Here is a 27,442-nt window from a genome sequence, read left to right as displayed (position 1 = left end):
ACTTTGCTGCAGCTGCAGCACTTCACAGACTTCTCGGTAATTATAACAGCTTCCATGCCAAACTGTCTTGCTTTCAGTATGTGAGGCATGTTTCACTCCCATCACCCCTCCCCTATACCAATTTCTGTCATGCTGTGAATCGCAATAGATCCCGCCACTTCCATTTGGCTTGTAATGTCACTTTAATGACCAAAAAATTGGCTGCGTAACATTCAAATCATTCAGACACAAAACAGGCGCATTAAATGAAGATAATGCAGAATTTGCCTTGAAAAGCTTTATTCATAGTAACATTTAAAAAGTCATCCAGGGGGCAAGCAAATAAACAGTAATCAGATCAAGATAATTTACTGCTCTTGGCTTGGAGGTGTGGGAATGAATACAAATGAATCAGACAGAAATTGCCTTGTAGTTTCAATGTGTTTAAACTTACTTACATTGACGCATCTGACCGCAGTGTGCAGAGAACAACAGTGCGTGTCTCTAGTCTACAAAGCCCACAGACCACCGACCATCGAACCACATCAGCCAACATTTCCTGCAAGCTGTACATAGCAGGGATGCATCACCATGGTCCTTTTCACAGCTTTCTCCTGAGTACACAAGTGTAAGACTCGTTCTCACAGGGAATTGCTGCTTGGAACAGGTCACTTATTATGCTCTCTGTTCTGCGTTTTGAGACAATGTCGATTCTGTGCAAATACTATTGACTCTGTTGGAGGACATTTTCTGATAGCCCATTACATTGCAACTATGGCTCATGGAGGTCTGCCAGGGTGTAAAGGGGTACGAGCTGTAGTCCAAATGAGAGGAGAGAAAAAATCATGACTGTGCTGTAATACATTGGCAGCACAAAGTCTGAACCTATTAAGGGATTATAAACATTAAGCTGGCAAATAGTTGGATCAAAAATATGGGGGGTGAGATAATGTATTTTTCAAATATCTATATAGTATTTTTTATCATGAACTAAATCACAAAATGGTTCTGTTCAGAGTTGTTTAATGTGACATTGGTTGCTGCCAATCAAAATACATAATATTTTATTCAGTGAGAAGGCGGCATCTTTAAGAAGTAAAAATGACACACAGACACACACGATTTAAAAAGTGTGAGAAACTTCAGCTGAGCATCAGAAAAAAACAATACACAAAACTATTACACTGTGCAAACATTGGTATTCTCTGATGAGAAGTGGGACAGGGGAGTGAAAATCACCTAAATGACCAATGGACTCATGTTGTTGCTGCTGCCAGGTGTCTCCTACAAAGGCTAGTGAGGCTGTACATTGAAAAAAAATGTAGAAGAACCTCAGTCCCTTTTTGATTTGAATAAGCTTTAATCATTTCTGGTAGCAGGAAACTGACCTTTATGATACATTTAATTTGTCAGTAATGTTGTGATAACTGGCACATTTAAATCTTTGACTGCAATCTTATTTCCAGATGGCTTCAAAATCTTAACTGAGGTTGATCGACATGTTTTAAGAAATGGTTAAATAGTGTTTCTTAACCTCAAGTAAAGTGTTAGTTCCCAGGTCAAAGTCCAGAGGTCATCTGGTGACCCATGCTTTCCCAGAATCCATCAGTCTATCCATTGGTTCATCCTTTACTGGGATATATTTGTGCATATCAAGTCTCATGATTACCCCTTTCTTTTCTAAGCTATATCTACATTATCACAATAGCAGGGCTACTGTATTATCTGTAAGTGTGTTTGCTGGTCTAATTTTCACTGTTTGAAGTGATATGTTGGCCATGAAAAGATTGTAGTTCACTGCCCACCATACAAAAGGCATGAGGCTTGAAGCTTAACTTCAGAGTCCATGATGTAGACAAACATTAACACAGTGAGACTATTTAGCAAACTACTCCTATAAAACACATAACATAGAAATATCTATGGCACATTGTCAAAGTAAAAAATAAACGTAAGCTCTTTTGTTTCACCCAGTTAAGCCCGTTTTTTTGTTAGCAAATTAACTATACACAAGATTACAAGATTGCAGCTTTGACATTCCATGGAATGTAGCACTCGATCAATAAAAGTCCATAGCAAAAATCACACAGTCCATCCTCTATGTAGTGTAGAAACTCTAAGCCTTGCAGGTTTCCTGATGAGTTGGGCCAGGCACTCAAAAGACACACATGACTGGTGTTAGAGGGGCCAGACAGGGAGACACAGTAGGGGCCAGAGGTAGGGGTTGTGGCCTACACTAGGGCTTAGTCGGACCCTTACAAGATTATTTTATAGTTGTCCCTCATCAAAGGATGTTCATCACTGTGTCTTGACGCATCATTTTTAAGCCCTGCACCTAGAGGGAGTGGACATAGCTTAGTGCTGACATCATGCCACATCTAATGAAAAAAAAAAAAAAATCAGCTAACGATGATAGCGACACAACTAAATAAAAAAAGAGTCCTAAAGTCCTTATTTACAGCTGACACACATACATACAGGTCTGCATCCATACTTAAACATCCATGGGTATCACATACAGAATCACACAGGTTTGTAAAACTAGGCTGGTAAACCTCTGTCTCCCTTTCACAGACCGAACCTCATCAATGTCATAATTTTCACAGAAGACTTTTTCCACCAAATGGTGACAAACAACAACCAGGTCAGCAGCTTTCATTCGTTAAAAAAGGATCCTCCAGTGGGCGCCATCACATGTGACACTATAAATTATTATTGCAATATTTACTAATACTAAATAGGGATCTTTTCAGATTATTCGATAGTATAAAATGGGCCATAATCAATGGCTGTCAAGGCCAATAGATGCAACTAAAAAGCAATGCAGCTTATATGCAGTGCCCTCTCAGCAAGGGGCAATCACTCAGAGTATCCAAAATGAAAACCTGCAACACATGAACTTGTGCATAGTCCTTAACAATTCACTGCAAACTATGTGCGCTGTTAATTTTCATTCTCACTCCAAACGTAGCTATGTTAATAGTCAGATCAAGTCTGATTTAAAGAGGCCATACATGAAAGTACAGTGTGCTGTACTAGCTTGGGTAATGCTGTTATGTGTGGGCTTCATGTTTGTGAAAACTGAAGAAAAAACAGTTACACCTAGTGTCAATTTTTAACTATAATGAAGATGTAATTTATCCATAAATATTTTTTTGATGGACCTAAATTAGAAGCATCTTTGGTCAACCCTACAAGTCTTACTGGTACAGCGAGTACCAAGCATATTCAGAAACTCTGAAACCTTGGGGTTCTGGGGGAGAAAATTGGGTTAGAAAGATAACATTTGCACTCTCAAACAGCAAAAATCCAACTCAGTACAACTGCACTGTGTTTTGTAATAGGATCACTATTTTTCTGCCTTGAGCTAAGACATTAAGACAGTCCCTCCACTATTCAGAGTAGTCCCAACTCCAACCCAAACTTTGTGCATTCATTGGTTTCACTCCATTTTTCTGTGTGTGCGCAATATTTGACTATCGGCTAATCGTGGCCACAAATCCACTGTGCTGTGAAGTCTAGCTCTGAGAGAAGTACTCAAGGACGAGGCGTAGGTGTCCCAGGCGGTCTTTGAGTGAGGTCAGGGACAGGACAGTGGTTTGATAGGCAGGGTCCATCTGCAGGACAGACAGCAGCCACCAACACCAGGCTGGACCATTGGACGAGGCCTGAAGGACAGTTATAAATGATTATGAGATTGCATACATGCAGAGTGCACTCAACATACAGTATGAAGAGCCATACAAGTGTTTTTGCATGTTTTAGCTAAATTAAATGATGTTTTTCTTACATTCAGCTAGCTAATGATTTCCATTCAGCTTACAGAGACCCCTATAAACATAATGTCTGCTTTTATTGTTCTCAGAGTTAATGTTGTCTCTGAGCACTAATGGAGCTCTGAGTGCAGGCTGATTTGTCTCCACTGCATTACCATAAAACAACAAGTGAACTCTGACAAAACAAAAGCAGACATGATTGTCTGTGTGAACCTTTTAAGAGCTTGTTTGAAATCTCTGCAAGTTCATTTTCATCCCATACTGTGAAGAATGGAACAGTGGCAGCCTGGAGCATGGGTAAAACAATTTAAATATTTAAAACACAGTGGAAGGCTTTGGTTTGCAGAGATATGAAGGCCCCTACTTGAATGTTTTCCTCCGTGTCGGGCATGGTGCCATACTGTCTGTCGATCTGTTCGCGAATGCGGCTTCCAAGGCGCTGGTACCAATCTTGAGCCTGCTGGTACACGCTGTCATGAAGACCTTGCAAAAGCTCCAACTCACTGCCGTCGACCTGCGAAAGAGAAGACGCAAAGAAAGAAGAGGTTCTGTAATTAAGTTGTTCAGTACTGTAGTAATATTTTTAGCATTTTAACTCCCCGAGTGTTGGTGCTGTCTACAATTTCAGAGACTCTGACCTTGAGGTCCTCCAGGTACTCTATATCAGCGGTGTGGTAGCCATCTCTCTGGCCTCTCTTTAGAACCCTGAATCTGCTGCCACCCACAGTGTCCACATAGGACCGCCCATCAGGCAGCAGCTCCAGGCTATGGATCTCCAACATACAGCCGTAGTCGGCAAACCTAGGGCACATGAGACAAAACCATGAGACAGAGAATTTATCATGCAGCTTTTAATGTGATATGTGCTTTATCAGCCAAAATGAAAACTGGTGGGAATAACTTTACCCCCAATATTTCTTGTGGTGCAAATATGGCTGAACAAAATCTAATTCATTTTCAGCTAGAAATGTATTTAAATATTGTGTATTTTGTGCCATAATTCCCATCAATATCCAACATTAAGTACATAAATAATGTTACGCATTTATGAAAAATTCTGATACTCTTTCAAAGAGAATTTCAAACTTTTTAAAGAGTTTGAAACCCCTGACCTTGATTAAAAATATGTGGAGCTCTGCTGCAAAATTACTGAGGTCAACCTTCACATTCTGTTGTCTACACAACTGTTGCACAACCAAACACAGTGAGAAAGGCAGAGTTAATATCATATTGATCATATCATGCTGATAAACGCTCAGGAATGTGTCTTCTTATTATCATTCATGATCATATGCTGCAGTCTAAGGGAGAACTACTGAGTTTTATTTGGACAAAAATGAGGCAGACTTAGACAAAAAGATTTATACACTTACACAACCAACATAATGAACTGCATAACTGAAATATTAATTTACACATTTTAATATTATCCTAGATTACGATTTACAATTTATTTCAATGAAATGGGATAATTGAATATAATGACAACATATAGTGGAACTAGGGAGGAAATATTTGGTGGGGAATGAAAATGCACAGCAGATCTCACGGCAGATTGGTCACCATGCTGCTATTTTCAACCCCCTCAGGGTCACATATGACTGATTTAAACTTTGCCCACTGTGCTGGCTGTCTGCTTGTGCTGCATCGCCAACAATCTCATCAGGGTCCAGCAGGACTGCTGTGTGTTTGACAGTTAGGGAAATGTCAAACATGGTCTCTCCATGGCCAGACAGTAAAATAGCACAGGGCCTTCAAATTGGTTTAAAACTGGCTATATTTTTATGTCACTTCAATTCACATAAGTTAGCACATCATTACATACCCAAATACATACTTTTAAAATAAATAAGTTGATTTGGATCATTTTTAAAAAAAAAAAAAGGTATTTTAAAAGATGTAATAATGCAGGGTGTGTTTCTGTGCTTCTTGTACCCTTTGCCATGCTCGTAGCTGCACATGCCAAACTTCTTGGTGCCAGTCTCCATACAGCGACGCATCATCAGCCGGTATCGAGGCTCAAAAATGTGCAGAGGGCAGGGCACTCCAGGGTAGGCCACCGTGCAAACAAATATGGGGATGTCCTTAGTAAGACTGCAAAGGAAGAGATAGAAGCGGGACAGGCATAGACAACATGACAATGAAAGATAGAGAGAGGGAGAACAAATTAAAAAGGAGAGAATTGGGATAGTAAGAATCAATAAAGAGTGTAGATTGTGTGATGTTTTCCTTGGAGGTGCCTACTTGGACAGTTCAGCCATCTCAGCCTCGTGGACCTGTTTCCTCTCAGCCAACTGTGAGGGGAAAAGCTGGTTCATGATGTCCTGAAGCAGAACTGTGGGGTTGTACTTTCTATTTTTAAAGTACTGGAAAAGAAAAGTGATCATTTCAGCAATCATACATAATAACATTAACACTCAAGAGTTATTACAACAGAACAATCAACTGTATCCCAATAATAAGAAAAAATAAGGACATTCAAAGTTTTACGATACATTTGTGGCTGCACATAGCTGATACAACAGCATTATGTATAATAGTACTCATCATTTATCTGTGCCTGTGCCACATCCAGCATAATCATAAAAAAACACAGCCAGACCTCATTGGTGCATTTGAACTCCTTGTGCGCTGAGTTGCTGACGGTGGCCCCACCCTGATTGATGTAATTTTTGACATGTGACAGCCTGTCACAGCCTGTCTGACAGCCTGCTGTGATGCTCAAGTGATCACTGTTGTGAAGCATCACACTTGACTTGAATTTTTTTGGCGTTAGCCAGAATGAACTTCAGAAACTGGTTTTCAAAAAAAAAAAAAAAACCTAGCATGGGAGCAGGAGCGAGAGCAGGTAAGTTAATGGATACTACTTTACAATAAGAATACCCTTATAAAGGTTTTATGAATGGTTTATAATTAGTTTATTAATTAGGTTGTTAACACTTTATAAATCACTAATAAGCTGTTATAACACATTAGATAAAAAGGGAAACAGTGACCTGTTGCTTGCCAAATAGTGAGCCCACATTTATCTGTACTGTTAAGCCTCAGATCTCATTGGTTACTTTGTTTTCTCCATCAGTCAGCATTTATACCCCTCAGCTTCATCAGATATTTATTCATAAGTTATTAGCATTTAGCCACTGTCAGCATATCTTAATAGTCAAAAAGTTTCATTTGCCATATCAAATTGGGGCATATCAAATTACCAGATTCATACACTAAGGCTTTAGCAAAATTGTTTACCTTGACATTTTCAGCATGCTATCAGCAGCCGTCCTCATTATTATCACAGGTGTTGATATGACATTTGCTATCAGGCTGTTATGCACTGTGGATATTAAAGTGGCATATTGTGATGCTTCATGTTGGTTAGTATCTTCTTTAGGACAGCGTTCCAGGTGTTTCACACTTTACAATAAGGCTCCCTTTTGCCAATTATAAATGGTAGCAACTCATTAATAAGATTAATGAGTAGGAAGTGGTAACTTGATCTCGCCAAATAGTGAGCCCACGTCAATGTATGAAAACTGTGTTACAACTAGTTTATAATTGTTTATTAATGATTTATGTAGTGATTACAGCCTAGTTAGTAACCTAATTATAAACCATTTATAAATCCTTTATAAGAGCAGTCTTACTGTAAAGTTGTACCAGTTAATGCTATTTCATTTTTGTGAAAAACAGAGCATGTGCTTCAAAAACGTGAGTCAGATACACCCTCTCTTTGTGTCTGTCTATATCTGGTTAAAAGGTAATGTCCTGCCGTGGCTCTCTATATGTAACGTTATTTAACTCTTTGCTGTCTTGTTGTTAATGGTTTGTATCTCTTGTTTTGCACTGTTTGTGGTTTGTCTGGACGCTGAAGCTTCAGCATGATATGATCAATATGATATTAACTCTGCCTTTCTCGCTGAAGCTTTTGTGCTGTTGCTGCTGTCTGTGGAGCCTGCCCCAAGTTGCTTGCTGGTTGTTAAACCACCTGTTGCTGCTGCTTGTCTGTGATTTGTGATTGTTTGGGGCCTGTGTAGAAGGTCTGTTGGTTGGTCCTGAAAATGTCTTCATTCACAACTTGTTTTCAAGCTGTGTTGTATAAATTTTAGTTACTAACTATAGTACTGTATGCCTTGAGGGATATTTTTGCACATTAAACATATAAATGAGAGTGTGTACGTCATGTATTTGATACATGCATTGATACTTTTTGATGAGAATATAAGGTTTTATATGTGTTAATGGAGAATTCAAACCTGTATCAGAGAATACTGCTAGAGCCTACTTATGATATGTGGATTGCACACCCAGTTGGAGTGATTTCCTGGATGAGTTAGCTACTGTTTCCCTCCTAACGTCCCACTCCGCCAAATCATGTATGTGTGTCTGCAAGCACATCAGATCTTTCAGAGACATATTTCTAACAAGCAATGAGATGCTGTTCCATCATGTCTTGCTATGGAATGAAACTGCAGAGAGCAGCAACAGAAAAATAACATTCATTTACACTCTAAGCTCAGTTAAATATAGTATCCACCCTATTTGGGGACTTTCCCATTACTTTTGTGATGAATATGCATGTCTTTTGATTTAAAGCAATTTTGAATCTACAGTAAGCAGTTGGTCCTGTGTGTGTAATGTGCAAATATTACTAGAGTTCACTTCACTAAAATCCTGCAGCTACATTTCTGTGACTCTTCTCTGATTTTCATTCAATTCTGCTAAAGTCTGGAAGCACTGGAAATGATACATCCCAGCTCAGTGGATGTTTCTTATTGTTTTAACCCTTGAAGATGTGCTTACACATGTAAGTCATACTAATGTCCTTTTTGTATAAATTGTCCTTTTTGACCTGCTGGTGCAGCCTATTGTGTTCTTGGCTGAAGGATTGTGAATGTAATAATAGCTTATAAAGGAAGCTTAACTTTCTTGATCTCACACTTTTCTATATCGTTGGATACATGATACTCACTTCATTTTTGTAAGTGACACGCTGTCGGTTTGTTTTTGCCATGCAATGGCATTGTGCAAATAGCTTATAGGCTTATCTTTAAAAGAAACAGTTGCGCGGTTACCCTTGCTATTAGAATATCTGATGTGATATAGTTCAACCATTGCGGTCACCACAACTCCAGGATTGACACTGCTTTTATGCAACAACTGTGCTATAATTGTATTGGGTTGCTAAGCAACAGTAAATAAAACTAGTAGCCTGCTATCAATAACATATAATATACAAGAGTAAAAAAACTGCAATGGTTGATCTACAGATCACTTTGGATCTTGCACACTTTATATACCACAGGCACACCTAAATTAATATTTCTGGCTATGCTACTGCTTCCAAATAAAGGAATAAATAACCAGGTCGTTCTCTTGCCTGCAACTTTATGTGAATTGATTAGCTGAGAGGTGTATGAGAAATCAGTTACGATTAGTATAAAATCATTTTTACCACACTGTCACAAAGTAAAAACAGAGGAGTGATGTATCTCACCCTGGCTGAGCTACATTTGGTATTTTAAGACTGTAATGCAATGGCAATAATAAGGCATTAATGGCAATAATAAACCTCTTGTAGTGGCTGTTTGCAGAGCGGACAGCGGAGGTTGTGGTCCAGACTCCTCTCTATGCAGTTTTTACAGAAGGTGTGACCGCAGGGAGTAGTGACTGGCTCATAAAACAACCTTGAGAGGACAGAGACAGACACAGGCCTTGGTTAAACCAGTCTAGCCGAGGAAGGTCATTCATGCTGTTATTTGTACAGTGGCTGTGAGTCTGTAAGTTTTGTACATATGGCACTGTATGTATGCTGAACATTAACCAGAGAACAGAATCAGCCTGATATATGACTCTACAGCAGACAAAGTACAGACAGTGATGCATTATTGATCTGAGGGAGTACTCCAGGACACTGACCTAATGCAGAGAGGGCACTCAAAGTCTGACACAGTGAGAACGCCCAGAGTTTTCTCTCTGCTGTGACTACTTTCACCTGAGAGAGAGAGAGAGAGGGAGAGAGAGAGAGAGAGATAAACAGCTAAAATTAGTTTGAAGAGAAAAAAATCGCAATTATTATAACCATCTGGTGGCTGTTATGATAAATCTGTTTGTCCTGACAATAACTCATGATGAGGACAATGATGATGAAAATGACAATCAAATCATTACATATGTGTGTGTGTGTGTGTTTGTACACTGGTCTGTCATCGTACCCCTGCCACGCCCATCTTCCTTCCTCATCATCATCTCCTCGTCCTCTTCAGCGGTGGGGAGGAAGGAAACAGCTTGGCAGAGGCTGAGGCAGCACTCAGTACCCGTATCATGCTTCACCTTGGAGCCCATAAAGACATACAGATTTATCTGTTAAGGTTTATATTTAGATTCAAACATCTTACAACCGAGCACTGCAGTGCATTCTCCTCACTGTAACTGCAAAGCTTACCTGGCAGGCCTCTCTCCTCTCTTGGGCCTCTCCCTCATCCCCATGTGGATGTTTGAGGACCTCAGGGTGTGTCGGGCCCTGGGAGCTACTGAGGCTGGTAATGGGGCAGGGCTCTTTCAGGTACTCAGATAACATCTGCAAGATGCGGGACCCCTCCTCCGGCACCGGCATGCCCTCTGCCTCCAGGATCTGCAATTTGAACCCATTTTATGTCATAAATAAGTCACATGAGTGTATGAAAGTGTCTGATTCTGCCAGTGTTTTTGCTATAAACTAAAACTAAATTGAAAAATTAAACCTGAAATAAAAGGGAGTTAAATTGTAAAAAGTGTAAACGTTGGATTAAGTTTGCACAGAAAATGTATGAAAGCCAATATACTGATTTACTTTTAAAAATGATCAATATTTCTACTACGATCATCACTACTGCTACGATGAGTAATCATAATGATAATAAATAAGAGAGGAAAACAGATAATAAATCCAAACTACCAAAAGCCCACACAAACTAAAACTAAACTGAAATGAAAATGCATTTTAATTATGATGATGAAATAAAACACTAATGAAAAACCTTGAACTATAATAACCATCCTCTGCACCCACACATACTGGAAAAAAAAGTCTTTAATCAGAGCAGATGATCATGCAACCATGACGTGACCTATCATGTAAAAACACACATTCATGATATAGTTCAGATTCCATCTCATCTCTTAAAATCACATCAGTTATCTGTAAGTGATACATGCAGCTTTTCACAATGATATACGCTTATCTGTTCTGCTGCATTAACTCTACTTTCATGTCAGTCAGCATCTCACTGCTGCTGATCTTTGATGTTCTAAACAGCTTCTTAATGAAAACAACATATAAATATGTACATGTTACACAAATGATACACACACTGAATCACACATAGTCGATAAGGTGAACAAACCTTCTTGATCTGGCTCTTTGCAGGAACAAAGTCAGTTTGAAGTTTTAGGCAATGGTGGAACTGGGTGAGGGCTTCTGTCTGCTGACCCATTTCCAGCAGTACATTCCCTTTACGAAAGAAGCCCTGCACGAACAGAACAGTGCAATCAGCACACCATGACTCGAGGACATAAACATTCTGCACCCCTTCATTAAAAAGCATCTGAGTTACATTACAGGTGATTAATTCTATAAAATTATTTTACACTTTTATTTTTTGTAATATAAATAAATGCAATAGAAGTGAGCCACCCACTGGCATAAAGTGCTAAATGAATTTATGACATGAGTAGCTGTTTGCGTAACTTTCTGAATGACATAACATCAATAAAAGCAAAAGGAAATCGCTCGAAAGAGGTCAGCTTTGCACACCAAGGTAGAATCTAAAAAGACAAATTAACAAGGCGGCGCCCTTCCAGTGGTTATGTATGAGCTATTACATGTTACAAAACCAGGCAATGAAGTGCACGTTAGGTTAAATTCGGCATAAACCTGATGTCAACTGAAGTGAAATGAATGACAGTCTTCACTTTGATAGAGATGCAGACAGATTTGTGGGTGTTGTGCAAGAAAATGTGTGTCCAACACTGTCCCCTGTCTCTCACCCAAGTCCAGTTAGGACGAAGGCAGCAGAGGTAGTCAAGGTCCGTCAGAGCCTCAGGGAAATGCATCAGGCCACAGTTAGCTTCAGCTCTGTACACCCTCAAACTCTGGTCATCTGGGACTAAAGATGGCAAAAAAAAAAAAAACAGAAGAGAAAACTAAGACAAGCAGAAAAAGTAGAGATATGATTTTTTTTTTGTAGTACAAACATGTAATGACAGGAATCAAACAGCCTGCATAACATGCGGTTCAACCTGTGTTTCCATCCAAAAACTTGTGAAGCATACACCAGATATACTGGATAAATATGGACGCTTATATTGACCTCATTAAAAGGATCGCGCATGTGTGAAGATGTGACTCATGCACATTAAATGCGTTTTGTCAATATCGTTTTTAAAATTGTAACGATGCAACCTTATAAATCTTCTAGAACAAAATAGTTAACATTTGCACAAGCCTTAAAAAAAATGTTACATCATCTCAATCCGTTCCACTAAGAAGAGCATGGTATTAGATCTGTGCTTGATGTCAGCCAGTACCGTGGTTTATTTACACTATATAGACCTAAATTACAGACGCTGTCAGCGAAGAAAAACTGCCATACTCAAATCTGCAAGGAGATCATTACACAAGAACCTATAGAGCATAGCACTGGAGTAAGGGAAGCTGCAGTATTTAATTGGATTGGCAGAGATGGCGAGCATGTAGGTAATGCAACGGTACACTAATTCACTGAAGCACAAACACTCCTACAATTCCCAGAAGGCCCACTGACTAGATAAACTCATCTAGGGCAGAAGTTGTCCCTTTTACTTCCTGGCTGCTGCACGAGGAAAATAAGGTCAACTGCACTAACAAAAACAAGGGCGGAGGATAATAATGATATAGACATGACAGTTGATAAAATGATTAAAAAAGATTCAAAGCATTTGTCTCAGCAACAGAGATATTACAACAATTTCTCTGTCAGAGGTAACAGCAGAAATGCATAGAAATCCTTCTCTATAATCAGCAATCCCTGCAGCCTGTGTCCAACAGCTATAACTACTGCTTCTTATATCCTATTGAAACATAGACAGAGGGGAAAATGTTAAACCAGACTGATACAGATCAACTTTTCCCCCTACATCTTTATATTAAGTGTCAGTTGTTTTGCCAAGATGGTTCAATATGCACAAAGAGAGGGAAAAAACATACATATCATAAACCAAATAAGGAAGAAGAAGCAGCTGGTGACCTTACTGACCCAATTATACATTCAAGTCAGCTCAATAATCAATACCCTTACACATTAGATACAGTGAATCCTATGACATCAAGATCTGCACAAGTTTCCTGTCCTCTCTGTCGGTGCACCTCCTATATTTCACTGCTGTTAGAGAACAGGATGCACCATCATTGGGCACCTGCCAGGACTGTGAGCAGTGCGTAAAAACTGGGACTTCAAACTTGCCTGGCTACTTGTTTTGTTTTTACTGCGGCGTGACCATGTGGTTTCTTGCATAAATGCAGACCTGTGGGCATCTTTTTTAGCACCGAACTTAAACATCAGACAAAATTTTTTAAATTGTCTGCAGCTGTGTGCCTTACCCAAGTTTATCCCCTCGTTTGCGACGCGTAAAGCTTCCAGGAACTCCTTGGCTTTGAGCTTCTCCTGTATATGGCACTTCATTTTTGTCTCGTCGGGGCAGCACTTTTCAGCCACACTGATGAGCAAAACGTTGTTCTTCATGCTTTTCACTTCTCTTTGCTTTAACCTTTCTTTGCACGTCGGGCATTTGGACGGGAGGCAACTCCCAATGCACCTCCGGCAAAACGTGTGACCGCACGACATGGTCACCGGCTCGCACATCAGGAAGAGACAGAGCGGACACTCCAGCAGATCCATGGTGGATGGGTTATGTCACCAGCACAAGTGACCCACGGGAACAAGTGTTGCTTTTCTTGTTAAAGCAATGCACACGGAGAGGTTTTCCTGTGTAGTAGTATTGCACGGACCATTTAAATAACACACTGACAGCTACAGATACAGTAAATAGTACACCGGTTTCTGTCCAGCTAGGATACTGCTAATGTAAGCTCTCATATGTTCTCCTCACACCTTGCCTATTCGTAGCATATTTATCCATTGTCAGTCCTAACTTAGTCTTTGGTTTGGGACACATACTGTAACTGAACGTCTATCCCTTTCCATTCAGGTTAAATAGAAACTCAGCTCAGTCCAATGCGCCGCTTCCTCCGCCGCTCCAAACTCCATACACGCCGCACGAACCGGACCAGAATATGTGAACATTAATTTTCTTCTTTTTACTTATCCGTGTGTCCGCTTTTAACCCCTTGTTACGACGTAGGCTATCCACGGCCACAAAGCTAGGTTACTGTGTAACACCATTACATTACATAAATAAAGACCACGTGACGCGGCAACGGGCCCTCCGATTGGATAAAAGGTTAGCTTTCCGCCCTGTTGTGAAACCCAAAGATGCCGAGTTTCATAACATGATTTCTGCCGCAAACTTCTTGGGTTTTGATTTCGATTTAATTTAAAGACATGGGGGTGAATGAGTTGGTTGTCGCGTGCGTTTAGTCAGTGTATTTATTAAAATTTAATTAAATGGCGCATAAGAATGGAAATGACCCCTCCAGACAGTGTAGGGAATCCCAGCAGAGGATAGTAACAGCAGCCAGGGGGCGGGGTAGCAGCAGCATGACATAAGCACGGTTATGCTCATCCTCAGCCTTGCTTACATACCCCAAAATCCGAGCCAGGTTTAAATTTATATTTTGTAATGCAAGAAAAGAGCTAAGGACTCTCTGTGAAGGTGAAAACTGCACAAGGGAAGATTTAGTTAATGTTTATGAAAACAATGCTGCAGAGTAGATCGGTGTTGTAACAAAACCTCTGCACGTGTGACACTCTTAGCGTATGTAATGTGGAAACTGTCTCATGGAGGCCATTCTGGGTCAATCAGATCAGGCTGGAGCCTGCAGCAAGCCAAACATATACACTTCTTCCTACAGCTTCTGCGCCTGAGGGCCACACAGGAGCCCCAGTGTGAACACCATGCTTTTTACAGCATGGACATAAAGTAAAACATTTGATGTAAGAAGTCTTTTAAAATGCCTGTTACTTAACATACATGGAGATACTGATTTTACTTGAAAACCTTTGTTTACCATCTAAAACGTTACTTCTATTATCATTTCTTATTAAAATTACATAAAAACTCAGCTATAAAAGGACCAGATTTGGCTCCCTCACTGTCTCTTTTATTTCTGGATTAATGTTCATATACCTAAGTGAAACTGCATAGTTTCACAAAAGGTAATATAGCACATTTCAATATTCAAATGTACCCCCTAAGAATGTGTCTGAGTTGCAATAACAAAATTAGGATCCTTCTGAGGGGAAGTACCTTAAGTGTGGTGAGTTTACATCATTAAACATGTGAACTTGCAAAAGCCAATCAAGTAGTCTGGTATAGGGTTGCATTTTTTTTCCCAACAATCCAACATGCTTGAACAACCTGCAGTAAGACACTGTTACATGGTCAAGGCAACAAAACACTGATTGTATTGTTAAGTGCCTCTACAAAAACCTGAGTGGTGGGCTTGGGGGAGGGAGGAATGTAACCACAGTATATTCATACTGAGCTTTCTACGACCACTTTGGATGGATTAGAAGGTGTGCAAGTCACGGTGACAGGACATTGCAAACATAGCGGAATTTTAATACATATGATGGATTAGAAAAACATGAAATTATGATCTGATGCCGTTTCCCTACAAACATTGATAGAGCTAAGGAACATTACTGTAAAAGTATTACTCCAACTGCAACTTGATTTTTTAAATTTTTTTATTGGATTTATTACAAAAGGTGAAAGTTGGCAACCCAATTGATGTGTAATATTTAAATTCTTCAAATGTCTTCCCTGAAGCTATTAGACAATATCTACATGATAGCTTTTTTAATTAACACATTTCAGCACAAGATAGGATTTCAGGCCAAGTGAAAAGACAGCCGACTTGTTCATACTTACACCAAGTGTGGCATACATTTAAAAACACTTACAGTTTAGGGTGTACAAAAAATTAACACATCCACTTAACACAAAACCTAAGCAATTTCATCTATAATACTGCACATGGCAGCATCTTTGTCCCACATTTTGTCCCTCTTTGTAGCAGCAACACTCTTGTCCTGGTGAGCTACTGCCATACAGCTGGCCCCTGCTTCCTCTACATCCATAGGTTCAGTTTTCAGCCTGGGGGCCTGCCCAGAGGAGCAACTAACACTGGTTGCTGCGGACACAGTCCTTGTCCCGTCACTAGCACTGTCTGCGCCCTCCATCTGTGGTAAGTCATCAGGTAGGGAGGCAAGGCACCCCTGGATCATCTCCACCACCCTCTCCAGATGTTTTTGGAACCTCTCTGCTGTCTCTAGCCTCTGTCTTTTCTGCACCTCCATCATCACCCTCAGCGTCTCCCTAGCTTGATGTGGCCTGTACTCATTTATCAGGTGGTGCATGTGAACAAACAGTAGCTTCAAGTCCTCCAGCTTCTCCTCTCGTTTTATACTGCCAGGGCTCTTGATGAGGATGTCCAGCAGGTCCAGGAAGTTCACGAGGATGGACATGTTGAGCTTCTTGAGCTCCCGTTTGTGGTCAAACTGCACAGGATGGAGCCTCTCGATGCCTTGGCTCTCCAGAGGCCGGATGATGAGGTCATCACACTGGAACTGGTTGCCAAACATCATGTAGCTATCTCTGATGGGTGGAGGGGGCTTTGGAGCCAGACCCTTGCGGATGTTTTCATCTGTGTACTCTTTGATGTACTGCATAGGTGGAGGGGGCAGGGCACTCACCTGCTGTGGTTCACCCATGATGCTGACCTGAAACAATAACATAAAAGATGAATCTGTCTGTTTTTTCACCATCTAAACACATAATGGGAGGTGGCAGCAAGCAGTTGCAAAACAGGTTTAAAAAGGGTAACACGTGTTTTTGTTTTTTTCTTATAAGACATATGGTAAGTTACACTTTATATATCACTGATTAATTTAATATTGAGATAAAACCATTAGATGATTATTCAATTAGTTGATGAATACAATCTTTTAAAAGTTTTTGGGGTGATTTCAAGCCTATATTATAAACCAGAAATGAGGGAGAAAGATTCTCTACATTCTCTAGTTCCAGATTCTCAATTATAAGGATTTGCTGCTTCATTTCAACTGAATATCGTTGGGTTTTGGACTGTTGGACGATAAAAACATGTGATGAAGATGTCACATGGGCTTTACCATGTTGTAATTCTGGTAAATTGTGATTTATTTCAATCTTGTGACATTTTTATAGATCAAACAATTAACCCATTGATCAATTAAATATTATGCAGATTAATCAATAATGAAAGCAATTGTGTGTTGCAGCCCTAGCTTAATATGCCTCATAAACTTAAATCAGTGACTGAATTTAAAACAACAGTAAATAAGTGTCCAAATCACATCTTGTAAGTAAAAGTAGTAATACTGCAGTGTAAAAATACTCATTTAGAAGTATTTCAAAAAGTTACTTAACTAGTGACTAAGCACACTAGTGTTACACAAGTCCACACAAGTTGTGCAACACGTGAATGTCTTTAGTTAGCTAAGTACTGCAAAATGTATTTGCATATCAATTACAAAAGAAAAAAACTTTGCGTACTGCATTGATGCATTCATGTGTAAGTGACATTAGTATTTAATGATGCAGCCTGATCGATTGTTGCTTAGTTTAACTACTTTATATCCTACTGGGTATTGAAATGTATAGTATTTACATTAGCCCATATTAGCATACGTTTTGTATGTAAAAGTCTATATCTGCAAAGTAACCAATAACACCTACAGTCAGATAAACGCAGTGGAATTAGGGAACATTATTTCCTAATTTGAATGTTTTGGAGTAAAATTATAAAGTTGTATGGTTGAAATACTCAAGTAAAGCACAATCAGTTACTTCAAAACTTCTTAAGTAACGTATAGTAATGACGTTAATACTTCGTTACTTTCCACCTCGTGGAATAACAATACAAATAACAAATAATATGAATTTTGTCCACGACAACAGCAACATTTACACGCCTACAATTCCCACTAGTGTTACACAAGTTATTCACCAGCAACCTTATGTATCTGGGTCAACTGTTTGTCTATACGAGTGAGACAAGCGAGCAGTGCTAGTTCCGTTAGCTGTCTGCCTAGATAATTGATACGCAGATGTTATAGTCTCGATCTCCAAGAACATTTGTCGTCGTTGTTCATTCTGTTTTCCCTTCCCAGTCGACAGACGTAACTAGATGTTACAGGATCATGACGCTAGAAACAAATGCAGCTAACTAACTAGCTAACGTTATGTGTTGTGGGGTTAGCAGTACTGCGGCTAAACTGCTGCTACCTAGCAACACGGGAACCTAAAACTTTAAAGCTAACTCACAAGACAGGCTGAATGAAAAAGGCGGCGGTTATATTTCTACACACCTCTTAAATGGCCCGTCAGTCGCAGCTGAAAGTAGACTTTAAATGAGAAATGTAAAAGAGATATGTAATCGGACAATTAGCTCTTGGCTAGCCACTTCATACATGGACGATCGTTTATGCTCTGATCCCATTGGCTGAACTGTGAGCGTCATATTTTTATTTCGTCGTGCGGATTGGACCGTACTGGAAGAACAAACTAAACGCTGATTGGTCGTAACCTAACACAACGTTATTGTTGTACTTGGTAAAAGCTTAATACCTAAACATAATGAGGTGGGAGAGATAAGCTATTATAACAATAAACAAAGCTAATAACTACTAAGTTAACTTGTATTCCTGTCATAACGTAAGGCTGTTTTAGTGTAATTTATATTGTAATTTATATTTTATACCAACACACCAAAGATTACAAACAAAAACTTACAAAAACTACCATGTACAAACATCTATTACCTTGGCTAATAATAACAATCGTTCATGTATTATAGAGCACTTCAAGCAAGAAGCACAATGACTATCAATGGCAGGACAAAAGCATTAAAACAGCTGCCTGAGATTAAAAAAACAAACAAACAAAAAAAGAACTAACTAATAAAAGAAACAGGAACAACTTATACAATATAGTAGAAGTTTAAAACGATTATGTAAGAGGGCATCTTACAATCACAAACAGATAAATCTATTGTTGTTAATTCTGTGTGAAAATAGCAACTGAAAGACAAAAACAAAACTTGTATATAACATAACAGTCCTGTTCCCAAACATTGTAAAGGTATTTTAAATTAAGGGCATTCTTAATTTACCTTAAGATTATTATTATTTCACAACACAGGCTCCCTTAAAATGGTCTGGAGGTTTATCTGGAAATTTTTGCACTTTTGCAAAATGTTAAACTTGTTCTAAATTCATAATAGACCTAATGTCAAAACTAATAATAGAGATATAAATATTGAACAGAAAACGTCAACATTTTCTTAAACCCTGATTTTGTGACAGATTACAATTTTCTATTCAATTTTATGTTTTTGTCCTCATTTTGTTCAATGTATTTGTTCTGACAAAAATGGCCTTACCTTTAGTGAAAATCCTGGAGCAGATGGCAGTCCTGTCTCATCCAAAATTTTAATGCAGACCAAAGGAACAGGAATCATTTCCCAGATGGTGGTGCTGTAGCATTCCTCTCAGTCTTTCATGTTTTGAAAAACCGTTATTGTGAGTTTGACTTGTTTTATGTTTTGAACTCTGTTCTCTACGTTTATTTAACTCCAACCGTTATTTCTTCATCTTTTTAATCACCTTTATTTTCCCTTCATGACTAAATTTCAATAGCACAAATCTTACTGCTTGCAACTGTAATTGACATGATTTTTTCTTTTAGATTTCCAGCACACATCTGTCTTTATTTATCTGTAGTTCTGTGTCTGTCGACCGTTAAGGGAGAGAGAGAGATAAGAAATACAAGAAACCACGTGAGAGAAAGTGAGAAATAATCAAAGAAAAAGCAAAGCAAATGATGAGGATATACCAACAAAATATAATTATATAACACAAAAAAAACATCCAGAAACTAAGAAAAAAAAGTGTTGCTGCAAAAATGTGTGTAAAATGATCTTCTAATACACATACCCAACATTTTCTGGTGGCCTAAAGAAGCCCCTGTCCATAGCTTACGTCATCACCAGCTCACAGTCATTACCATCAAAGTTCGTATATTGGTGGAAAATGTTCCAAAGGGCAGAGATTAAAGAATCACCCTCCTACTACTGCATTGCTGACTTATTGCAACACAGTCAGTGAAAGTATGTGAGTGCATGTACAGTATGTGTGTGTGTGCGTGTGTGCGTGTGTTTGTGTGTGTGTGTGTGTGTGTGTGTGTGCTTGTTTGCTAGCTCAACCCATTTCTTGCCGTAAGGATGTGGTTTATGAAGTGCAACAACTTCATGCCGGAAACGCTACGGCTACGCTTTATCAAGTGATCATCCACTCTTTTTTTTTCTGACAGTGAAGTGCTCTCTCCATCAGCCAAAGTCTGTCAGTGTTTCTGACTGTTTATTTGAATAGCAGTTGCCATGTTTCCCAGGGTGATTTTGAGAGGAACAATGATCAAAAAATCTCAGCAAAAGAAAAGAACATCGCCATGCAACTACAAGGAGAGATATTTTGTACTGGATACCCAAGAGTTGAAGTATTCAGAACGCCGTCGGGGAGTAAGTATGCACATATTTCATTAATACCTTGGCTATTAATTTGAAATTATACAGATGATCAGAAGTTTTGGTCTGGAAATTTGACCTCCAGGGAACCTACTATGATTTGAATCATATCCGCAATGTGTATAGCATACAGAAAGTAAAGATCATGTTGTTTCAGAAAAAGCCCATGCTGAAAGGCTGCATCGAGTTGTCCAGAATTAAGTGTGTGGAGCTTGTTTATAGTGACGTCCCCATACCATGCAACTATAAGTACCCTTTTCAGGTGAGGCTCACAATTTCTCAAATAATAACTCCTACAAAAACAGAATAATTACAGTAAACTTGCTGTACATAGTGTAGTGTGTATGATTTAACACAATTTTCTCAAATCCAAATATCTCTACAGGTTTTTCATGACAGCCATTACCTCTACATTTTTGCCCCAGACAATGATTGCCGTCAAAGATGGGTCAGAGCCATCAAAGAGGGTAAACAGCTTCAGAACAATATGGTTCAGGCAATGATAGTAGTACAACAAATAACTGTGAACTCTTGGTTGTACATCACACAAATGTATAACTTTATACATTATAAACTTTATACATTATAAGTTATTTCTTTTGTTACTGATATAGAGACAAAGTGTAACAATTTGGTTACAAAATACCACCCAAACTTCTGGATGGATGGAAAATGGAGATGTTGCCAACAAACAGAGAAACTGGCAGCGGGCTGTCATGTATATGACCCAGTTGGTTATGGTATGTATTATCTCTTCTTTTCTTTCTCTTTGTTAAATATTTCATCAAGGGCCTAACACTAATTTGTGTATTTGGTTTCGCCTCATTCAAATGTACATGAACAGATTAAAAAAATCATGTGGTTTTCGGAAAACTGAGCTTGATCTTAATTGAGTAGTGTTACGTAACTTAGCATTTGTACAACATCCAATGTAGAATTGTTACTTTGTAAATTTAAATGTGCCTATAACATGTCCAATTTCAAAATTCTCATTTCTCCACAGCTTCTAAAAAGCCACTCCCTCAAATCCCGGATCCAGAGGTATCACTTTTTAAAGCATAGATAACAAGTGCTGTTCAAATTATAGAAATAACATCTTTTTGGATATTTTTTTTGTGTGTGTGTGTTTCTTGTTTGGCTTTAAGTTATAATTGTTTTATTTTCAAGGCTGCGCCCCTTGACATCTTAAATAATTATGCTTTTTTTTTTTTTTTTTTTAAACAAATGCACCTGCAGTTTGGGCACAAATGATTTTTACATCTTTGCAGCTTGGTTAGTTATCTTGTATTGCTAATATCATGTGATAGCTGAGCCTCTTCTATAGCTGATAACCACTGCTTGACGTAAAACATAATATTCTTATTGTTCAAATTCTTATAACCCACCAAAGCGGCATTGTGATGATTTTGTTAAGGTCCTTACACACTGTGTTTATACTATTTTGTCTACTATGTGTGTTTTTTGAAGAAAATATAAAGTAAAAAAGGTCACTGCTCACCGTTTTGAAGCTACTTCACAATAGAGTTTATGTTTTGAAGACACACTGCTAATGCATTTTCTCTTTTTCACAGTATCACACAATTGTTGGTCTTTTCATCAGAACAGTTTGTTTCTTAGATAATGATATAGCTCAATAATATCTCTGATCACATTTCATAGATTAAGGTTTTTTGTTTTTTAAAAAAAATATCTATCAGGTGGGACTGAATGATTCAGGACAGAGGGTGGTCATCGCTCTGCAAGACTACACACCATACGGAGACGAGGACTTGCCGCTTCGGAAAGACCAGGAGTATATACTGATTAGCAGTTCCCACCCTGACTGGTGGGCCGTACAGGATGACAAGGGGTAAAGCACATATAAATTCCCATCTCATTCTTAGTTACGGACCATAAGTCTACAACTAATGTTCATTTTTTCCTACCTCTCATCAGGAACACAGGCTTCGTGCCCAATACTTACGTAGCTGAAAAATTTGGCAACAATTTTGAGAGATTTGAGTGAGTTTAATTTCATTTCTCTTTTCTAATGGTTAACGTGTCAGTTCTGTTCTCTAAAGAATGAATTAATTTGTGGTTATTATGTCCTCTCACAGATGGTACAACAGAAACATAACCAGAGGGGAAGCAGAAGAGCTGTTAATGAGAGAGGTAAAAACAATGTCAGCATTTAAGGATCCTGTAATAATCCGATTTTCATTAGTTTATTCTTCCAATCTTGGTTCGACAAAAAAAACAAAAAAAAACAAAACGCCATTAATAATTCTGATAATAATATTTAATTATCAGGCTGTTGCTGCTGTGTGATGCAGTGCACTTTTCCTGTGACTGTACCAACAGCAACTATCTGCAGCATTTGCAAAATTAATGCACCTGCACAACAGGAGACTGACATCATATAGGACATGAAAATTGCCTCACAACCACAATGTTGAATTTCCTGCTGTGAACTGCTTTTGCTAAGTTTTGCAAGAGGGAGGAAAAACAACTATCCATTTTCATCTATTACTTGCACATTGCTGGTTTAAAATGACTACTGGACCAATGCTGGTGTTAGTTGCAGAACCTAGAAACAATCAATAAACATGTGTTTTAGTTTTGATGATTCTGTGTGGTTTCAACGCTTGATTTTTAGGGAAAAGAAGGTGCATTCATGGTGCGTGACTCAAGACAGGCAGGAGTCTACACAGTGTCGGTGTTCACCAAAGCACCGGGGTAATTCTACATCCCTCTTGTGTGTTATTCTGTTCTTATCTATCATATAGTTAAACATAATGATGCAATATACATTTGAACTATTTTGATGATTTTCTCAAGTCTTAATTTATATTGTTATGTTGGCAGGATAACTAATAATAGCTTTTACATACACACCTGGTGTCTGATCACATTGCTTGATTTGAAAGTAATAGCTTCTATATTGTTTATTGTAATGCACTCTGAACATTTCACAATAGTTTCTCTCAGCTAAACCTTTACTTATAATGTTTGCTTTGGTAACTTATGTGATATGATGCATAAAAGCATCTCTTTTCTCATCATATCACCTTTAGGTCTAATGGGGAGAAGAATCCAAGAGTGAAACATTACCAAATCCGACAGACAGAAACAGGAGAGTCCGCATTTTACTTGGCAGAGAAGTACCTGTTCAGCACCATTCCTGAGCTCATCCATTACCACCAACACAATGCTGCCGGTAATCGCCCTGGATTTCCTCATGCACCAGAATCAACATGAAGGATCAAAAGCTAAGAGGAAGTTCAGCTGATAAAGCAGCTGATGTTTCTCAAACATTGTGATATAAGGCGCCATAGAGATGCTTTATGAGCGTGTCTATATCTGGGGCTGAATCTATATGTGTGTATCTGTTTACTTGGCAGGCCTGATAACACGTTTGAGGCACCCGGTCTCTCAAGGCGGAGGCTGCTCCCAGGACACCGCTGATCCCTCCAAAGGTTAGAGAATGTACTGTTGGATTTAGAAAGCTCGGCTGGAGCTTGCTGACCTCTAGTGGTTGTCATCTTGCTCCAGCAAATGTACTCAGAATGTGTTCAGTACATCCTGATAGTCACCCTACTGCAGAAATAGAAAGTAACTAAGCACAATTTCTCAAGTACTTTATTTAAGTACAATTTTGAGGTACTTGTACTTTACTTGAGTATTTCTTTTTTATTTAACTTCATATTTTTACTTTTTACATTTCAGATGGAAATACTGTACTTTTTATTCAATTATACATATCTGACAGCTATAATTACTACTTACTTTGTAGTTTAAGATTTTACGCACAAAACAATGACAAAACAAATGATCAGTGCATAAGATATGATGTATTGTTACAGATTAAACTACTCAACATATACTGTAAGAAGCAGTGAAAATTAACTCCACATCCACCAACTACAACATTTAAGTACAGTTTACATATTAAAACATAAATAATCATGATCCAATAATAGCATGTTGACAAAGGCTATTCTGCATAATGAATATTTTTACTTTGAATACTTTAAGTGTGTTTTGTTGCTAATACTTCTGTACTTTTACATAAGTACATTTTTAAATGCAAGACTTGTATTGGAGTATTTCTATAGTGTTTTATTGCTAAATAAATTATTTGAATATTTTTCCTGACTATGGTGTTATGCAACAAACTAGAAACTTTCATCACTCATTGCTGAAGCCCACTTCATTAGAAATTAAAGTTATAATCTATATCTGCACATGTGCTGTTTTCACTGATATGACCCACTATTGTGGTTATTTCACTTTAACTGAACATATAATAGGTGCTTTTGTTCACCACCTGCTTGCTGCTCAACAGATCAGTGGGAGGTGCACCTTGAGGAGCTGACCTTGGGTGAGGAGCTAGGCAGCGGCCAGTTCGGGCTGGTGCTGGAGGGGAGGTGGAGGGAGAGGAGGGTGGCGGTGAAGATGGTGAGAGAAGAGTGCATGTCAGATGAGGAATTTAAAGAAGAGGCAAGAGTCATGATGTAAGTGCAACTTGTGATGATTCATTCATGTTGTTCAGGGTAAAATCAACTCAGCTAATGTGTGGTTGTGTGTGTGTGTGTGTGTGTGTGTGTGTTTTAACAGGAGATTGTCCCACTCTAAGCTGGTTCAGCTCTATGGTGTGTGCACCCAGCGTTCTCCCATGTGTCTGGTGTTTGAGTTCATGGAGAATGGCTGTCTGTCAGACTTCCTGCGAGCCAGGAAAGGGCAGTTGTCTCAGGACGTGATGTTAGGGATGTGTCTGGATGTCAGTGAGGGGATGGCTTACTTGGAGAGCTCTAACTTCATCCACAGAGACCTGGTAAACCAATAGATAACTTTTTTTTTTTTTTTAAATAATACACTTTTATATATCTGCTGTTAGACTAGATTTTCTCTCCTCTGCTCCTCTTTCTACTGCAGGCTGCAAGGAACTGTCTTGTTTCAAAGAACAATGAGGTGAAGGTGTCTGATTTTGGTATGACCAGGTATGCTTTCACCAACAAGTTTGAATATTCTTTGCCAAATCTTTATGTGTGTTCACCATATTGTTTGGAACTTTTATCCAACATTTTAATCACAATGTTTGTTATGTTTTTACTATAGTTAGCGTACAGGTACATTGTATGATGGTGTGTGGTTTGTGTCCTCTGTCTGTACTGTAGATTTGTTCTTGATGATCAGTACACAAGCTCCCAGTGCTCCAAGTTTCCTGTCAAGTGGTCAGCACCAGAGGTCATCAAATTCTGCAAGTTCAGCAGCAAGTCTGACGTCTGGTCATTCGGTGCGTTTATCTCTCTATTTCTGTGACTTCCTGTCTTGTTTTAGTCAGTCAGTCAGTCTTCCTCTGTCTTTAAACCATCCAAACAATTTTAATTTATAGATCTCACAGATTAACAGCAGCTTGACCAGCTCATTTACTCTGGTGGTCTATGCTATATATAGACAACCAACACAGAAAGCTACACTATTTCATTCAAAATCATCCCATGGAACCCAAAGCTACATAAGCAATTTCAAGACATACTGTATTGTAACTTTTCTTTGAATGCTTGCTGTAACATCCGGATATGGCCTGTATTCAACACTTTCAGGAATGTAAAAAGCGTTGGCCCTTGACCATATTTATTTATTCATTCATGGAGAGTATATATTAATCAAAGACCGTACACAGTGGTGGCTATTTTTATGGCTTCTTAACTTGTCATGGAAAGTTCCATGAGACGGGCCACTTCATTCAGAACCTTCCAAACTAGGAAATTGTGACTCGTTTGTGTCCAACAGATACATAGCACTGTTGTAGACATAGATATATAACAGTATATAATATAAAAATGTAATCACAACCACTGTTAACTAGATCTCACCAAAATCAGGCTGAGCAGATATTAGTTTGAACAGTAAAGTATTTGGGTTGGTTTGGATTAAATAGCAAAGCACTGAAAAACTGGAGATCAGGTTAACTCAAGCTGCTTTTGTAGCATATCTGACGTTGAATTAAAACAAGACGCTAGTATGGATCACCTGCAATATAACTATTTCAATTTCATATTTTTCTGTTTGAAATTCTGAAAAGCACTTTAGTAGAAAAACATTGTCAGTCCTCTTTGGATGATGCATGTGGTATTCATCAAAAATAATGAATGCTGAAGAGCTAGCATTGCACAACCTCAGGGGACACAAGAGTTGATTTCTGTATGTCCTTACATGAGTTAAAAGGTTATCCAATCAACAGGGTGATCTTTCTATAGATTTTTATGTCATGATAACATAATCGGAGTCTCCCTGTTCACCCCTGCTCAGGTGTGCTCATGTGGGAGGTGTACAACGAGGGCCGTCTGCCCTATGAGAACCGCTCTAATGCTGAGGTGGTGGAGTCCCTGAATGCAGGCTTGAGGCTCCTGAAGCCACGTTTGGCACCAGAGCCTGTCTACCTGCTCATGGAGTGGTCCTGGAAGGAGGTGGGAACAGGAAGTTAACATATTTCCTGAAGAAAAACAAAATATGTAGACAACAAAGAGCTCTGTATTCAAGCCTTTTTTTCCTTTTCATTCTCAGAGACCAGACGATCGTCCATCCTTTGCTCTGCTGCTGCATGAGCTGGCCTCCCTCTCAGACCTGTGAACCGAAACAAGAGTCATGTTTGATAACTATATAAGTAGATATATTTATTTTATTTATTGAGTGATTTCCTATTTCTTGTCAAATGTTGTTTAGATGTGTCTGAAGGTGTTCCAAACCCCTAGATTTTGCACTTTATCTGTTTCATAGCTCATACTGTCTTACAAGGTTCATACAGTCCATTTACACAGCAACTGCTGCATACTGCGGGTTTTTAACATAAAACTAAAGCTTTTAAACATTCCATAGGATCTTTGTACATTAAACAGGTGTGATGATTGCTTTGTTTGATTTGTTGTTAATAAAATGAATATTTTGA

General features: G+C 38.7%; 3 protein-coding genes across 3 annotated transcripts; 1 reads left to right on the top strand and 2 right to left on the bottom strand.

Annotated features, from left to right (window-relative positions):
• Window positions 1–246: 246 nt before the first annotated feature.
• Window positions 247–14,222, bottom strand: lonrf1 (LON peptidase N-terminal domain and ring finger 1). The gene is made up of 12 exons (XM_042418406.1): window positions 13,366–14,222; window positions 11,775–11,893; window positions 11,132–11,254; window positions 10,192–10,380; window positions 9,962–10,079; window positions 9,666–9,741; window positions 9,319–9,433; window positions 6,000–6,121; window positions 5,691–5,849; window positions 4,394–4,556; window positions 4,120–4,269; window positions 247–3,647 (listed from the first exon to the last, which is right to left on the bottom strand). The coding sequence occupies exons 1-12, from the start codon at window positions 13,661–13,663 to the stop codon at window positions 3,498–3,500; spliced, it is 1,782 nt and encodes a 593-aa protein (XP_042274340.1). The 5' UTR covers window positions 13,664–14,222; the 3' UTR covers window positions 247–3,497.
• A 1,394-nt stretch (window positions 14,223–15,616) lies between these two features.
• Window positions 15,617–18,448, bottom strand: med7 (mediator complex subunit 7). The gene is made up of 2 exons (XM_042418407.1): window positions 18,299–18,448; window positions 15,617–16,669 (listed from the first exon to the last, which is right to left on the bottom strand). The coding sequence occupies exon 2, from the start codon at window positions 16,658–16,660 to the stop codon at window positions 15,896–15,898; it is 765 nt and encodes a 254-aa protein (XP_042274341.1). The 5' UTR covers window positions 16,661–16,669; window positions 18,299–18,448; the 3' UTR covers window positions 15,617–15,895.
• Window positions 18,449–19,841: 1,393 nt separating this feature from the next.
• Window positions 19,842–27,442, top strand: itk (IL2 inducible T cell kinase). The gene is made up of 17 exons (XM_042418405.1): window positions 19,842–20,505; window positions 20,669–20,773; window positions 20,897–20,978; window positions 21,126–21,251; window positions 21,515–21,552; window positions 22,209–22,360; window positions 22,447–22,512; window positions 22,608–22,662; window positions 23,147–23,226; window positions 23,565–23,707; window positions 23,892–23,966; window positions 24,836–25,004; window positions 25,108–25,324; window positions 25,426–25,490; window positions 25,668–25,786; window positions 26,806–26,963; window positions 27,061–27,442. Exons 1-17 carry the CDS (start codon window positions 20,368–20,370, stop codon window positions 27,124–27,126), a joined length of 1,854 nt encoding a protein of 617 aa, XP_042274339.1. The 5' UTR covers window positions 19,842–20,367; the 3' UTR covers window positions 27,127–27,442.

This window comes from Thunnus maccoyii, chromosome 8 (assembly GCF_910596095.1).
Source record: "Thunnus maccoyii chromosome 8, fThuMac1.1, whole genome shotgun sequence".
Lineage (NCBI taxonomy): Eukaryota > Metazoa > Chordata > Actinopteri > Scombriformes > Scombridae > Thunnus > Thunnus maccoyii.
The sequence above is the reverse complement of the archived record's forward strand: the minus strand, read 5'-3'. Positions and strand labels throughout refer to the sequence as shown.

What these genes read in the sequence shown, in the direction of transcription:
- med7 (XM_042418407.1), bottom strand. Translation starts at nt 16,660, where the DNA reads ATGGGTGAACCACAGCAGGTGAGTGCCCTGCCCCCTCCACCTATGCAG.
- itk (XM_042418405.1), top strand. Translation starts at nt 20,368, where the DNA reads ATGTTTCCCAGGGTGATTTTGAGAGGAACAATGATCAAAAAATCTCAG. An exon ending in GAAGAGGCAAGAGTCATGAT is followed by an intron (nt 25,005 to 25,107) that starts GTAAGTGCAACT and finishes GTGTTTTAACAG; the next exon opens with GAGATTGTCCCACTCTAAGC. An exon ending in ACTTCATCCACAGAGACCTG is followed by an intron (nt 25,325 to 25,425) that starts GTAAACCAATAG and finishes TTTCTACTGCAG; the next exon opens with GCTGCAAGGAACTGTCTTGT.
- lonrf1 (XM_042418406.1), bottom strand. Translation starts at nt 13,663, where the DNA reads ATGGATCTGCTGGAGTGTCCGCTCTGTCTCTTCCTGATGTGCGAGCCG. An exon ending in GCAAACAGCCACTACAAGAG is followed by an intron (nt 6,122 to 9,318) that starts GTTTATTATTGC and finishes TTTCTTTTCCAG; the next exon opens with TACTTTAAAAATAGAAAGTA. An exon ending in GAGATGGCTGAACTGTCCAA is followed by an intron (nt 5,850 to 5,999) that starts GTAGGCACCTCC and finishes CTTCCTTTGCAG; the next exon opens with TCTTACTAAGGACATCCCCA.